Source organism: Pleurodeles waltl, chromosome 4_2, assembly GCF_031143425.1.
Source record: "Pleurodeles waltl isolate 20211129_DDA chromosome 4_2, aPleWal1.hap1.20221129, whole genome shotgun sequence".
Lineage (NCBI taxonomy): Eukaryota > Metazoa > Chordata > Amphibia > Caudata > Salamandridae > Pleurodeles > Pleurodeles waltl.
This window is the reverse complement of record NC_090443.1, coordinates 53,649,140-53,665,877: the sequence shown is the minus strand read 5'-3', so window position 1 is coordinate 53,665,877 and position 16,738 is coordinate 53,649,140. Positions and strand designations below refer to the sequence as shown.

The window sequence follows — 16,738 nt, the reverse complement described above, 5'->3', positions numbered from 1 at the left end:
TGAAATGACCTACTTCTGAAGCTATGGCTGAGGTTGACGTCTCTCATAATATAGTTCCATAGACCCCTTGGCTGTTGGATTTTAGCTATTAGTTTTTCTTTATTTTGGACCAGGACCAGATTTAAATAAAGGGTTGGATACGAATGTCTACTTCTGGATGGCACAATGGATGGCCCAGATTTAGGAATTACTTATCTACTTACTTCTCTAGGTTTAATTCCTTCACCGTTAGCCGACTAGCACATGTTGTAAATGAGCACCAGCCACTAATCAAGGTGTCATGAGGAAAAGAAGAAACAATTACTCATTCCATCATTTTCCTTCTGTTGAAGGTGAAGTCCCTGTCAAGTGCTTCCTTCTCCCATAAATTCTAAATCAAAGTTACAAGTGAGTGACCCCACCACTTTCCAATCACTTTCAAGAAGCTACTGTTATTTCCCTGGGCAGTGACAAATAAGGATTCAGTGCCTTTCCACTAGAGAGCCAACATGATGCACATGTGTGATGTTCGTCTGGGTGTTTGTTTAAACTCCCTTTATATCTCTGTCCATTTATGCTCTTTTGCCAATTGCTCTTCTTCCAACTTTCTTCACTCTGTGTAGCCTTCCTTGGATTACCTCTGGATTATCACCGCCACCTCTTCATAGTTTAGTAACAATACAGTCAATTTGGATTGGTGCCTTTTTTTGCCTATGGACTATCTGCTATGAACCTTGATCTTCCTTTTGTCTTAGGTTCTCCATACACCAAAGGAAGCTGTTGGAAAGAGCCCTTCTTAGAGGACTTCCCTGACATTTTTTGCTTTTTCCTCCCATTTTTGTTTTGCTGACACTCTCTGTGTGGCGTTAGGACTCTGGGCACTTTTCCACTATACTGCAGTGGGAAAGTGTATGCGCCCTTCCTACACATGCCAGGAAGGGGTGCTTACATGATTGGTTGAGGTGCTGTACTCAGGAGTGCCCTATAAAAAGGTACACCACATACCCGGGCGGGTACGGCCCTGGCTACTGGTGAGATGTTGCACTGATTATGCCACCCATCAGAATAGCCTGTCGCACATGTGTTAGGCCTGGCAGTGCAGGCCTGTGGGGGTGCAGTTGCACTCAGGGTGGTATTTTTTACTCCGTGGCCAACTCCGAACAGGACTTATGCTATCCCTAGAATACCCCTTGAAGGGTGGAGCAGGTGAAAGGCAGAGGGCAGGGAAGCTGCACAAGGGTGTTTCATGCCCTGGTAAGGAAGAATCCCCACATGGGTTTTCTCTACCTAGGAGGTCAGTTCTCCCCGTAGGTTTTGCTCGTCCTCTCTTAATGGTCTTAGGGCCCTGGGCTCTTTCTCACTGTAAGTACAGTGGGAAAACATGCATGCCCTTCGTACATATGTTAGGAACTGGTGATAACCAGCGTGGGCGCACTTGCACAATGGTGTTTTAACATGTACTGAGCCTGCCACCATAGCCCAGTGTGTGCTCACCTGCCAATGGTGTTAACACGTACCGAGTCTGCCACTTCAGGCCAGTGTGTGCGCCCATGCACAATGATGTTGTAAAAGGTACTGATCCTGTCACTGTAGGCCAGTGTGTGCACACTTGCACAATGAGATTTTAATATGTCCTGAACCTGTCACAGCAGGCCTGTGTGGGCACACATGAACCCTAGTTCTTAAGCTTGTGTCCAGCCTGCCCCTGCAGGCTTGTGCGTGCTCCAGGGTGCATGTGCCCATGGAGTGAAGAATACCCATGTGTGTTTTCACTTCCAATGAGGATTGCTCTGCCCAGAGGTTAATATGGGGAACGTTTACCATTACTCATGTAATAGTGGATAGCAGTGGATCAGCCTCATAATGTTTCCTATCATTGAAATCGTCCTGACAAACTCCTTCTTATGGTAAAGGTGGTTTTGGCAATAATCACTAAATGCTACTTCTAAAAAGGGGACACTTTCTTGCTCTAGATCCCTTTGTGTGCCTTTTTAAATTCAACTCTATTCCACACTGGTGTCTGGGGTGCACACCTGTGAATTCCCCAGCAACAGTTATAAACTTTGGGTGCACACCTGGAATAACAGACCTCCACCATTTGAGTGCCTGGCTGGATAGACTGGAGGGAGAGGTTTTGACACTTGGGGCCATATGTAGCAAAGGTTTTTACCCATTCTGTGTCTATGGAAAAAAAGTGTTCGTACATATGGCCCTTGCCCTCTTAGGGCCAGATCATGGCCCCACTAAAGATTAAGATCTAGAGTCCACGGCCCCATGGGAGACAAGACTACAATTTAGGGGAGACATCTGTGGTTCAAAGGGGAACCCTCTGAACCACCCCCAACTTCAAAGGCACACTACAGTATAACTACTACTGGTGCCCCACTGCAGCTAACTAGAGATACATTTGCAGGGACATGGGACCGGAGACCCTGGACCATGTGGTGCACACTGCCATATGAATCTGTTGTGCACAGAAGTATTACTGTCCTTGGAAGGGACCACACACCCTTCCTTCATCAGGCTGGCCTGGGCAAACTTCCAGTTGCTGTGTGGCACACTTAAGAGTGCTCTCCAAGGGCTTGTTGGCTTGCCCCCCTGTTCTCAGAGCAGGTCTTATGGACATCAAAGACCTCCTGCGAGGGACCTACACCTTTTACTTGTGTCATCTGGAGAGCGGTACCATCCTAAGCGCATACATCTACTGCTGGATTCCACCTGGTAGCAGCAGTGTGAGTGTGGAACTAAGTAATGTGCCTGGAGAACGGATTGCCTGGTGTGGAGCCTTCAAATTACTGCCTGGATTCAAGGAGTGTGGCCCTTCATCGTGGGGCTACGACACGCATAACCATCCTGTTGGTTGTGAGCAAATTTACCGTGTGCGGGTTCCCACATGGCACACTTTCTCTATTGTACCACATTTCTATTGTGCAATACGCTGACTGCATGCTCATTGCTTGCGGTGTCTGATTCACAAGTTTCGACCCTTGGCGGTGGGGGCGTACCTGGACCAGTGCCCCATTCTACCTCGTGTGACACTGCTGAACTTGTGTCTTTTGTGTGTGGCCGGAATTGTCTGGTGCGACTCACGCCATCGCCCACCAGACATTGTGCCTTATTTAAGGGAGATACGGAAGTTGGTAACTCTTCATGTGTGTTTGAAATTGTCTGGTGCAACGCAAGTCATTGCACACCAGATGTTGTGCCTCATTCCGGGGAGTTACAGACATTGGTAACTTTCCGTGGATGATCAGAATTGTCTGGTGCGACTCAGGTCAACATGCCCCAGATGTTGTGCCTCATTCCAGGGAGGTACGGCATTGATCACTTTTCGTGGGCAATCTGAATTGTCTGGTGTGACGTAAGTCATCATGCACCAGATGTTGTGCCTCATTCCACGGAGGTACAGCATTGGTAACTGTCCGTGTGCAAGCAGAATTTTCTGGTGTGACCCAAGTCATCACGCACCAAATGTTGTGCCTCATTCCAGGGAGGTACCACATTGGTCACTTTATGTGTGCAATCCGACTTGTCCGGTGCAGCCCAAGTCATTGCGCACCAGTTGTTGTGCCTCATTCTAGGAGGGTACGACTTTTGATAACTTTTCATGGGTAATTAGAACTGTCTGGTGTGACTCAAGGCATTGCGCACCAGACATTGTGCCTCATTCCAGGGAGGCACAGAACTAGTGACACTTAGGCCCTCATTATGAATTTGGCGGTTCAGACCGCCATGCCGGCGGCGGCGGAAAAGACCGCCACCGGCATGGTGGTCTGAACCGCCATATTATTAACACAGGGAGGGCCGCCTGTGGAGGCCCTGTGCCACCGCCAGACTACCACCAACAGGCAGCCTGACGATGGCGGACTACATTATCTGACCGGGCTACGGATAATGTACCCTGTTTCCCCCAGCCTTACTCTGGCGGGTTCCCCCACCAGGGAAAGGCTGGCGGAAGGGGTTATCCGGGGCCCCCCTGGGAACCTCTGCCCTGCCCATGCATTTGGCATCGGCAGTGCAGGGGCCCCTGTGCAGTGCCCCGTCACGCAGGTCACTGCCCGATTTACGGGCAGTGATCTGCGTGACGGGTGCTGCTGCACCCGCCGCACAGCGGCATTGATGGCGGCTCCATGTGGAGCCGTCGGCAGGGTACCGGCTCTGCATGTTGCTGGGCCGGAGGGCAGAAACAATGTTTCCGCCCGCCGGCCCAGAAGAATGTTCTTTATGCGGCCGGCAGGGTCTCAGGGGGGCTGGCGGTCTATGGAAAGACCGCCAGCATGAACACGGCGGTATTTACCGCCGTGTTCATAATGACCCCCTTATTGTGCAACTCAATTGTCTGGTGTGACTCAAGTCATCAGCACCAAATATTGTGTCTCATTCCAGGGAGGTGCGGGATTGGTAACTATTTTTGTACTGGAGTGCCTACCCTGCGTAGGCACTATTGTGATCAGTGTGTGTCCTACAGTGGCCCTACCCCGTGCTTTGCAGACCTGGGCCTGCACCGGAAGGCATGATTTGGAGACCTTTGAGTGAACTTCATGATGGGTGGCCAAACCTATAATTGTCGACTGTTGCCTGATCAGTCTGACATCTAATCTTTCCCCCCACCTTCCCCTCAGGACCCTGAATAAGTGTGACTCCTACCGCAATCGGCCTAGTATCTGGGGAAAGGTTGCTTTCATCTCCAGCTTGTGGGGGGCAGTAGTAGGCATTGGTTCAAGGGTGGAGGGAGGTTTGGACCCACTGGGTCTGCAAGTACAGTGACAACTGTCCTGCTGGATATCAGTGGGGCGCATTAGGTTGCTGAGAATGAGTGTGTGCGAGTGCATGCAATTCAAGTCTGCCTGATATCTGTGTCACCCGAAGGGGTGTGGAATGAGCGTGTGGGAGTGACTGCCTGTGATTGACTACACCACGTGGTAGTTTTGAAATACACATTGTTTCCTAGCCAACAGACCATCACTGTTGATATTTGTTCTTACCATTGCAGCCTAATCCGCTGAGGTATTTAAAAGTGCTGCAATTATCTGTGTGTACACTTTGCTGCTAATGTTATGAACCGGGGTACACCCTAGAGCTGTGCGATACTCAATTGGGATACTTGCTTGGCTGGGTCTTGTGCAGACAATGTTTTGAACCACATGAGAGTGCTGGGAGGGACCATAGGATTCTTCCCAAGTGTACATATTGATAATATTGTTTTTAACTTGTTTGGGCCTATTACAGCTAGTGATATTTCTGAATGTGATTTTTGTCCATATTTACATGACGTTCGTGCTATGTTAACTAATGTGTGTGTTGAATACAAACTTTCTTTACATGCAACTCATGTGATGCTCAGTGTATTTATTGTGCAAGAGTGCTTTGCCAATGCTTTATACATTGCCCCTGTGATAAGCCTGACTGCTCAATGCCAAGCTACCCATGGATGAGTGCAGGTTATATAGTGAGTGTAATCACCCACCCCTGATGGGAGTGGTAGGCTCTGCCTGGCTAGGACCTTGCCTTAGCCAACCAGAACGTGCCACCTCCAACAGAAGTCATACCTAACTCCGATTTAGAGGCTGGTCTTCAGTGTGGCTGTCCTGGATGCAACCTGCATGGGAGACTTGCCTTTGTCTCAGGTAATCTTGAACATTTGGGTATGACCCCGATGTTTCACACTCCAGGGCTCATTCCCGTCATGACAGTCCTCCCGTATGGCTCTTGATGGCCTTCTGCATCCTCCTGGTGTAGCATGTCTAGTGAGAGATGAGGTCCCTCCACTGGTGCCTTATTTGGCAATGGGTTCTACATCAGGAAATCCTCCCTGCTGGTGCGGAGATCTGCCGATCAGTCCTTTTGAATCTCCCTTAGTGGACGTGCCCCTCCAAACCCTACCTCACCGTGGGTCACTTCCTATGCCCTCCACAAGTACAGGCTACTGTTGTAACTGATGCCTCTTCGGAGGGGCATGGACCTCACCTGGAGGAAATTACAGTGTTAGACTATTTGTTTCTGGAAAAACCATGTTTACACCTCAACTTACTGGATCTCCAGGCCATCTACCTAGCTCTAAAGGTGTTTATTCTTTCCATGTCTTGCTCTGCTGTCATTGTGAACAATAGTACTGCAGTCCCCCACCTGAACACAAAGGGGACAGAGTTCTGTTATCCTGTGCTAGGAGGCCCTGTGCTTGTGGCAAATGTTTCTGAAATAATTTTTCCAGTGGCAGTTTGTGTAGCAGGTATATGAATGTGAAGGTAGATGACTCAGTCACCTGACCCTCAAAGATCATGAATGAGAATTCCACCCTGATGTGACAAGAGAGAAACCTTTCTAAACGTGGACTTCCCTGCATCAACCTCTTAGCCAAGGTACTGTAAGCTGCTCTGCATTTTGGACATTTCAACATATTCTCCATAGGGCAGCTTCTACTTGAATTGATCTCAGGAAATATGTTAGGCAATTCCATCCAATTGCATTACCTCAACGGTTCTGCTTAAAGTGTGTAAGGATGGTATATAACTGAACCTTGTTGCCTCAGATCGGGTGATGAAGAATTGGTACTCCAATTAATTGGTCATCAGTATTCAGCCTCCTCTTTCAGGCAGGACTAATCTACTGTCACAGCAGAGTTGTTGGGTTCTCCACCCCAATTCTCCATGGTTATGCTGGCATGCATGGAAATAGAGCTGTGTTAGTTAAAGGTTTCCATCTCCTCCCAATAGTGGCAGTTGTCATTCTGGGTGCTAGGACATATTTGTCATTGGTCACATGCTTGAACTCCTTTGAGGCTTTCCTGTGAGATGTTCTGAGCTTTTCATTTTCACTAACTTGGAGGTCAGTACTGTGAAAGGGTACATGGTTGAATTTGTTTCCATCTTGTGTCTTCCTGACAAGTCTTACTTTTTCAGGTTGCCCCTGGTGGCATGCTTTATGAAAGGTTTATTGTATATTTTTCCTCCCACACCTTTTTTTGTTCCGCAGTAGGATTTAAACCTTGGTTTGAATTTCCTTATGGTATCACCAATTTTACCAATGTGCAGCTAATCTCGTCTTCTTTCAACACTGTAAACTGTCTGTCTGGTGTCAATTGCTGCTTCCAGCAGGGCAGAAGAGTTGCAGACCCTGTAGATCTGGCCACCATTTACAGAATTGTACCTAGACGAGTTGGTCCTACATACCTATGTCTCTTTTCTGCCTGCGGTGCTGTCCCACGTCTATATTGGCCAGTCCATAACTCCTCCATTTTTCTTTTTACCTCCTTCAGCTTCCAAAGAAGAGGAGCACTAGACAGATTGGGAATTAGGCACGCTGACTTCTATACATCAGTCATATAAGATAAGATTTGATAGTTAACTGATTCTTTTACTGGCAAAATGAAGAGAAAAGAAGTGACCAAGCACACTATATCTCATTGATCACACTTTGAATTAAGATCTGTTACTCCTGAGCCAAGAAAGAACCTTGTTTAACATTTGTGCCCAAGCTAAAGGGAAAAGGGATAATAGCATTTTTACTGTCCTTGCCTCAGGCGTCGTGGTGGCTGATATTTGTGGTGCGACCACTTGATTTTGTTGAATACCTTTGCCAGTCATTATTATCCAGTGGCTTAAACATGGAGTGACGGCTACTTTGTGAGGATTTGGATGTATTATTTTGTATGCATCTGAGGCCTTACCGTGGAATACGATAAAAAAGCTGTCTTGGGTCCAGTCAGGCTCATTTGAACAACCTTAAGCTCAACCCTGGGTAGCTATGTCTCCAAGCAGCAAGGCTTGCACAAAGGAAATAGTGTAAAGCATTTAACAGTACCAAACAACGAAATACGAAAGCCACACAACACGAAAGAAACACTTCACCAATTTATAAAAATAGATCATATTTTTATTAATTTTTAGAATCCATGATGAGCAAAATCCACAGGAGGGATCAGGAGATATGAATTTGCAAAGGAAGGTTCTATCAATTTTTAATTGAACTGCAAACAAGCATTGCTCAATCAAAAGTTTGTAAACTTTTTAAAAGTTTGTAAAAGTTAGTTTGGCTACTCAGGCCCGGCTTGGGTGATGAAATCTTGCAGGATAGAGGTCTAGGGGTGAGGGGATAGATGTGGACAGTTACCTGGCCCCTAGAGTGTTTTCCAGTCCAGTTTCAAACTTTACAGCATGACCGCCATAGACTTTAATGGAGTGGTCCTGATGCTGGGGATACATGATGAAAAGATGGTCTGGTTGTGGTGTGGTCAAGGGGTGTGCCTTTGTGGTGATTTCTCGGTCCACATGTGGTGTGGGTCAACTTTGGCCAAAGAGGTGGAGGTCCCACAAAGTCCTCTTCCAGACAGTAGATGGCCAGCTGTTGCTAACCTACTTTACTCTGAGCACAGCAGTTACAGTGAAATGTTTTGGTGGAGGCTAGTGTCCCTTTTTGGTGACCAATCTGTGATGACACTCTTGGATCCGGGTGATTTGGATGAAACTTTTGGCAATTGAGGATTGGTATCTTGGAGTGCCCAGCGTCAGTCAGCGGCGAGTTCTATGAATTGGCTACCAATTTGCTATTTTGGGATTCTTCAGCTCTTTTGTCCCCAGAGCTGGTTCCAGGGGATCAGCCAACTGATCCTTGCTGTCACTGCTTTGGGCTGGAGCTGTGGAATTACTTTTCTCCAAGCCAGGAGCCACCAGCACAGCCACAACTTTGCTAGCCCAAGGTGCAGCAGGTGCAGACCAGCAGATGGTGCAGCCTCTCTTTGTGTAGTCCAGGGGTCAGCAGGGCAGCACTTCTTCGGTCCTTGTTCTAGTTCTGACATGATATGAGATTCAGGGTGCCAGGGGTGCCATATTTATCCCTAAAAAGAGGCCTGAGGGGACCAAGTGGTTACTAGTCAATAGGTTACCAGGTCCCCTCCCTCTTGGTGACAACTTTCCGGCAATGTGTGGCACCTAACAATCTCAGAGTGCATTACTCTGCCACTTCCAAGATGTTGGCACCGTTCCTTGGCTGCTAGGAGCTTGGTAGCCCACCCTAGAGGTGTGACTACCCATGGGCTCCATGCCCAGAATAAAACTGGTTTGGGCACTGATCATCCCTCTGTGTCTCTATCACCATCCCTTCTACCTGAACAAAGGCAGCCCCTCAGGAGTGTAATCACCATTTGCCTACCAATGACAGCTTCCTCTTTGAAGCTTGCTTTTTGGGCTAACACCCTAAGTGGCTACCTGTGAAGGGGAGGTAACACATCACCCTGCAGCAGTCTGCTGTTGTTCCTAAGCATGGGAGTCATTCACAAGACTCCCCAGGTGAGCAGAAAGCTGTCTGTTGGCCAGTGTCTGTGTGAGGCCATTGGACCGGTTGGCTCACAGAGTGGCAACTTTCTAAAATTTGCATTACTTTAATTATGACAATAAATTCGACCTGGGCATCAGGTCAGGCTTAATGCCATGATTAATTTGATATCGTACAGTACCCAGGCGGGTAGCCTCATTCAGGAGTCAGCTAGGCTAGGGTGAAAGCAGGTAACCTTGAATTAGCCAATGTGGCTACTCACTTTTGCACAGCAAAACGACAATTTTGAGGTGTTGCTACTAAGACATTTATAAAAAGGTATGTCTTACTCAATAATACACAGCCCCTGCCATAGGCCTTCCTTAGGGGAGATTTACATATATTGTTAAGGAAAGTGGTTGCTTTACCGTTAGTTTGAATAGCAAAGATGAACCAGCAGCGTGACCACTTCTCTTCCAGTCTGCAGTGGCAAGCTGAGAGCCATTTTCTATGTTCTCACAACAGGGTGGCACAATCAGTGCTGCAGCCCTGTGTAATCACTCTATCTTACTTGCCCATGGCGCCCTGTGCCCCATATGCAAGAGACTTACAGGTAAGTCAGTATTTGCCAACTGGGGCTAGCCAATTCAACATACATTTTGTAAGGGGCTAGTACACTGACATTGAGGTCTGGTTATCAGGTTTCAGTGCATCAACCTATGGATATATATTATGTTATCTGTTTTTCTATATGATCATAAATCTTTAGAATGGCACTGAAGCACTTTCTTTACTTGAATGCCCTCTCATACATTCTGTTTGTGTGTTTTACAAAAGAAAGAAGAAAAGAGCGAACAATGGCATTAGTGTGTTTGTGCTTAGGTGTAATAAAGTCGTATTCTTAAAAGTTAAGAACTGGGCAGTGACCTGTTATTTGAAATGCCACAGATTGATTGTCTAATCTCCCACCTTTCTTTAAATGAGCCTTGCCTGCTTGGCTTTGCTAAACGGTGAGAGCCAAGTGCTAAAGGGGAGTACTTGGCCATTCAGTTGGAGAGCAACCATATTTGTGTCCAGAACACCAGTGGCAAAATACATCAATTGTTACAAACGATTCACAGTAATTTCAGACATGTGTGGGGCCCTAAGAAAAGTCAGCGCACAGAGTCCACACCAGACAGTGTCACTTTTAATGCTGACATTGTCTGCCCGTGCTCTGGCCAGCATGGCAGCTTTTCAAACTAGATTGTCCACTGGTCCTCTCTTGTCGTATTACAGGGTATGAAGGTCAGTCTTGTCATCATACAAGGTGTGAAGGTCAGCTGGGCATGCACATTAGCTACCAGTCCGCAGATGAGCTAGTTTCAGCTAATAGGTTCAACCTTCAGGGAGATATCCAAACTTGTTCAAGCCTCAAGAGAAAGAGCAACAGAGTGCTGAAATGCGCATCTGTCTGCAGCTGATCACAAGGGTCCACATCTCGAACTCACAAGGTGAATCACACCACTGGGCTAATATTTTTGCCTTGGTCCAGGGAGTTCTACAGGTTCCAGTTTCCAATCAGAAGTAGACCAATACTTGAAAAGATCAGCCTTGCTGGGGAGTTTCATCACATGGGTTAGGGTCCGACTTAAACATTTAGAGCAAAACTAGGAGGGATGCGAGGTGATGGTTAAACATAAAATAGCCAAGTGAATGCAAATACAATTATATCACATACTCAAATGCATAATAATGAAGATGCATCTTTTAAGGCCCATGATCCTTTCAAAGACACCATCAGCTTTCAACTCTCCCTTTCCTTCTCACATATTACTTGTTCTACGTGTGAAAGAGAGGCCTAAAATGCTGATGCATGTATGGTGTATTCCTTACTTGAAGCTTGAGAAAACCTTTTAACTTTAGAGAGCCAAGAAGATTTGCTTTGCTTGTTTTTATCGTCACTCGATCTCTTTGGGTAATGTTGACCAGTGACGGACATCCCGTATGTAGGGGTGAAGAGGTGACAGATAAAAACCAGCAGATACCCACATCCTACATATATTAATCAAAGCTGATTCAAAGAGTAACCTGTGCTGTATTTTTCCTATTGGTTCGCAGGAGTTGAATGACATACGGATGACCATCCAGACCAATGTTCTTGGACAGAAAGCCAGTGTTAAAACACAGCCGGATTTGACTAGTGTCCTCCAGGACGTCCACAGCCAGTACGATACTATCAGGATGAAGATCCAGAATGAGTATTCAAAGTGGTTCAAGACACAGGTAAGCCAACCACCAAGGCCACTGCAAGTGTTTCAGGGTGAATGTTGCTTGCAGGATGCTGAGCAGGCTAAATGTAAAGAGATGAAGATATTTTGGGGGTCATTATGAACACGTCGGGAAACCCCGCCGTGTTCATGCTGGTGGTCTTATCACAGACCGCCAACCCCCTTGAGACCCCGCCGGCCGAATAATATCCATTTTGCTGGGCCGGCCCAGCAGAATGCAGGGCCGGGACATTGCCGACGGCTCCACATGGAGCTGTTGTCAATGCCGATGTGCGGCGGGTGCAGCAGCACCCGTCGCGCCGGGCAGTGACCTGCGAGGCAGGGCACTGCACAGGGGCCCCTGCACTACCTATGCCAAGTGCATGGGCAGTGCAGGGGCCCCAAGGGAAGCCCCAGAGAACCCCTTCCGCCAGCCTAAGTGGCTGGCGGGGGAACCCGCTAGGGAAAGGCTGGAGGAACAAGGGTTGTTTATCCAGAGGGCAGCACTGCTTGCAGCGCTGCCCTGTCGGATTAAGTAATCTGCCATTGTCAGGCTGCCTGTCGGTGGTAGCCTGGCAGTGGCGGAGGGCCGCCTGTGGCGCCCTCCCTTGTTCATAATATGGCTGTTCAGACCGCCATGCCAGTGGCGGTATTTTCTGCCACCACCGGCATGGCAGTCTGAACTGCCATGTTCGTAATGAGGGCCTTTGTCTTTGTGTCTTGATGTGGCAGGTAATAATGCTTAAAGTAGTGCTACCAATACAGGAAGAGAGGGGCATTTCTGTGGTACAAACGAGCATGTCTCTGCAACAGTATGGAATCTTTGGCACGTGTGTGTGTGTGTGTGTATGTGTCATGCCCAGACAAACACTATCCTTGTGAGGACCTGTTCATTATGAGGACTAGTCCCTGTACTGTGTTGTGTGTTTAGGTAGTTTTGAGCAAGTGTATAAAAAAAACTAAAGTGCAGGTATATTTGCATCGGTCCGCTCTATAACCTTTCCTACTATCAAAGTGCTTGTGGAGTTAGAATAGTAAATACACACTTTATTACAGTCAATGGCCAGTCCTCATAATGATAGGTATGTTATGTTATGTGTGTTTGTGTGTGTGTGTGTGTGTGGGTGTGTGTGCGTGCGTGGGTGTGTGTGTGTGTAAATATGTTAAAATAATGCCAATTAAGCCACGCTGGTCAGCTTAAGTGAATTTCAATGAAATCACAACGTTGTCAAAATACTGAAAAGGTGAATAAAAATGAAGACTCAAATGTGCTCCCTACGTAGGATAATATTTGAAGAAGATTACCTTTCTCCTTCAAGAATTGCAAAAGCCCTACCTGTCCAGTCATCCACAGCAGGTCTGTGGAGAGGTTTTTTCAACTCAAACAGCCTTTTCAACTCACCAAGGAAGGAATCCATTAATTCTGCTGACTTTTAATTGTGTTTTGCCTGCAATCCAATTTTTGTACTTATTTGTTGGTCTCTCTTAAGCCATTTTGTTTTTTTTCAAACATGTTTTACAGTTAGAAAAATGTTCTTGATTTTTTCTTCGAGAAGTTCTTAACATTTCTTGTTTTTCCAGTCAGGATGCAATTTTTTTCAACAAGTGTCCACCTGGTGGTGGGAAAATGTTCATTTGTCAGAACACGTCCTACAGAAGCCTGAAGGAAAGAGAGGATTTTGCTTTCTATGAGGAGGTTGGATAGTGCAGACCTCCTGCTCCATCGGTGTCTGTTTCCTCTGACAGGTGATAGGGCTCTTTTTGCCTCCTCCAATGCCCTTAAAAGAGCTCAGTGTCACACCCCATCATTGTTTTGACCTCTTTGCTGCTCTGCTTACAGACAAAATCAAGACACTCAATGTGGCATTGTTCTAGACACTTGACAGCAAGGACTTTGGTACACTCTTGTTCGACTTTGAATTATCCTTTGACATCAAAGATGTTTTCTATAAATTATGGGGTTTCTTTTTTTCTTTGAGACAACAAACATTTACAAGATGGGGTGACAGACCGAAGGAACATGCTTATCTCCCCTACATTTGGAGACACCAGCCTAAAGAGTCTCTATGGATTTTGGCTTCATTGAATGGGATTTATGTGCTTAGTCCTCCAAAGATCCCTCCAAAGTCCCAGCTTGAGGTGCATGTTACTCTGCTTGCTCAGCCTTAACATCATCTTCCTTGCCCCCGCTAAAGATAAGCAAGAAACTATAGCATAAAAGATTAGGGATATAAGGCTCCTCCTATTGACATGTTAAGAGATACGTGGATGAGGCTTAGGAAAGGCTATCACAAAAATGATTGTCCAGCAGAAGGAAAACCTAGAAATGTGATTTAGAGAACCCACGTTCTCAGGATGAAGGGGATCCAGAGGAAAAGTGATGCCTAGGGACAACTATACAGGAGAACATGTAAGTAATGTCACCACTTCTACAAAGTCAAAAAAGATGTGATATCCCTCAGCTCCCGGCTGGATTTGATGGTTCTCTCTTCTCAGCTACCAGATTTCATCAGTTCTAGGACTCACCCGTGAACAATCTCGTACCATTTCATTATTTTGTCAACAGGGCAGCAAAGATGTTGAACATCTATACATTCACTCCAATTGTTCAGAACTCTAGCATTTTCTAAGGCCTTCAACATAAACAGTCCACCAGGCTAATAAGTCCTTTGTCCCCGGCCATATCTAAATAATTATGTCAGAAAGGTCCTGCGTTGAAATCCCATAAGAGCCCCTATCCTGACGTTTGTGCTAGATTTATATCCTTTTTTAGCTCTCCTATTTCAAAGTCCAGGGTTTCATCCCTGACAGTTTTTAAATAAGACTTTGGAAACCATATCTACAATGTGTAAAGATAGGGTCTGTATGTATTAGGTGGCCAGATACACAGAGGAACCTTAATGCTACTCCCTCTTCCTCCAATTAAGACACATGAAGAGGTTAGTTTCTTCTAATTTATTAGTAACACCACAAAGCAGTGCAGGGTAGCTTATTTCTCTAACTGTCGCTCAGTGCAATTTTACACTAAGACTTCCAAGTGACATCCATAACCTTCTAGCATTGAGATGACATTCTGAACATTCCATGAAGCACTAACCTTAACAAGTAGTTTGAAGTAACCTACTTCTACTGTCTATATCTGAAGCATTGAAACAAAGTATTTGGAGGAGGGGCAGGCTTTAATTTATTCATATACTATTTAATCAGTCAGGGTTCAAATCATTTACAGCTTTGCGATTAAAGCCAGAGACTAAAACAGGACTTTTATAAATATCTGTAGAGCAGATATTTTCTAGCATTCAATTTCTCATATATTTCCCAAGTGATTTTAAATAACAGTACACAGTTGTTAGAGCGGTCAGCTCTTGCCTTGGTTTACCCTGTCTTTTCGCTTCTGACCTCCTGTTTTTGATCCAATGCTGAATTTCGTTTTTGCTGGCTTTAGGACTCTGGCCCCTTTACCACTACTGACCAGTGCTAAAGTGCTCACTGTCTAAATTGTATTGGTGATTGGTTTATCCATGATTCGCAAATTTGATTTACTAGTAAGACCCTAGTATGGTGCACGATGTATGCCCAGCACCCGTGAATCAAGTGCTACTAGTGGGCCTGCAGCACTGACCCACATGAGTAGCTCTGTAAACATGTATCAGACCTGCCACTGCACTATCTGTGTGAGCAGTTTTAAACTACCATGTAAATCTGGCATGTGCACCCACTTGCCAGGCCCAAAACTTCCCTTTTACTACATATTCGTCACCCCTTAGCTAGGTACAAGACTGTCCCATGGGCAGGGTGTGGTGTATTTAAATAATTGGACATGTACTGGTGTGTTTTACATGTACTGGTGTGTTTTACATGTCCTGATAGTGAAACACTGCTAAATTCATTTTTCACTGTCGTTTTTCACTATTACAGGGTCTGTCTCTCCCATTGAGTAACATCAGGATTACCTGGAAATATCTTTTAAGTGTAGTTTCCCATTGGGAGCAAATGGAGATTTGGAGTTTGGGGTCTCTGAACTCACAATTTAAAAATACATATTTTGGTGAAGCTGGTTTTTGAATTGTAGGTTTGAAAATTCTACTTTTAGAAAGTGGGTATTTTCTTGCTTAACCATTCTGTGTCTCTGCCTGTCAGTGAAATACACGTCTGGGTCAGGATGACAGTTGGTCTGTTGTGCATTCACTCTAGACAGTCATACAAATGGAGCCGAGGTGTGCCCTGCATATCCTGCTGGCCCATCACCAGGCTGATGAGACTTTCTGAGCTAGCGTGGAGAGAAGAGCTGTCACCTGCGCCTGAATCGGGCTGTGCCTGTCCACACTCATAGCAGTCTTCAGCCCCATAGGGTGTGTCTGGGGCCAATGCACCAAAAGGCAGGGTCTTGTACACCATAAAGACTTTTCTTTGAAGTTTGCCTACTTCAAAGACAGAAATGGGCTAGAACACTTCTGGACTGAGGACATTCTGCCAGGAAGAAGAGCTGAATGCTGTAGGAGGGACTGTCACTCTGCCTGTTGCTTTGTTGTGCTGGCCTGCTGCTTGCTGCTTCGGTTCTGGGAGTGAAAGGACTGGACTTTGCTTTCTACATCCTGCTTTCTAAGATTCTCCAAGGGCTTGAAATGAGCTGGCTGTCTGTTAATAAATCTCAGGGACATAAAAGACTTAGGGGGTCATTATGAACACGGCGGAAACAACCGCTGTGTTCATGCTGGCGGTCAAAACACTGACCGTCAGCGACCCCGGATCCCCGCCGGCCAGATTATGAACCTTTCTGAGAGCCGGCGGGCGGAAACATTGTTTCTGCCCGCTGGCTCACAGAAAGGCTCGGCCGGGACATTGACAGCGGCTCCACATTGAGCTGCCGTCAATGCCTCTGTGCGGCAGGTGCAGTTGCACCCGTCGCGCATATCACTGCCTGAACATCGGGCAGTGACCTGCGCGACGGGGCTCTGCACCGGGGCCCCTGCACTGTCCATGCAGAGTGCATGGGCAGTGCAGAGGCACCCCCTCCGCCAGCCTTTTCCTGGCGTGATATCCCACCAGGAAAAGGCTGTTGGGAAATAAAACATTATCCGAAGGGTTGCAGGAGCCTGGTGGTGGGTGACGGCTGCAGCCGGCGGCCGTCACCATGTTCATTATATGGTGGTTCAGCCCGCCATGCCGGCTGCCGGCTTGAGCCGCCACTGCCGGCATGGCGGGCTGAACCGCCATGTTCAAAATGAGGGCCTTAATCTGACAGTGCCTGGGCTCTTCTG

At 46.6% G+C, this 16,738-nt stretch overlaps 1 protein-coding gene across 1 annotated transcript in view; it reads left to right on the top strand.

Annotated features, from left to right (window-relative positions):
* LOC138292186 (uncharacterized) overlaps positions 1-16,738 on the top strand; it is a 158,769-nt gene that overhangs the window by 27,116 nt on the left and 114,915 nt on the right. Inside the window, exon 4 of the mRNA XM_069230624.1 lies at positions 11,329-11,493. Coding sequence (XP_069086725.1) covers positions 11,329-11,493 — 165 coding nt within the window. The remainder of the gene's footprint in view (positions 1-11,328; positions 11,494-16,738) is intronic.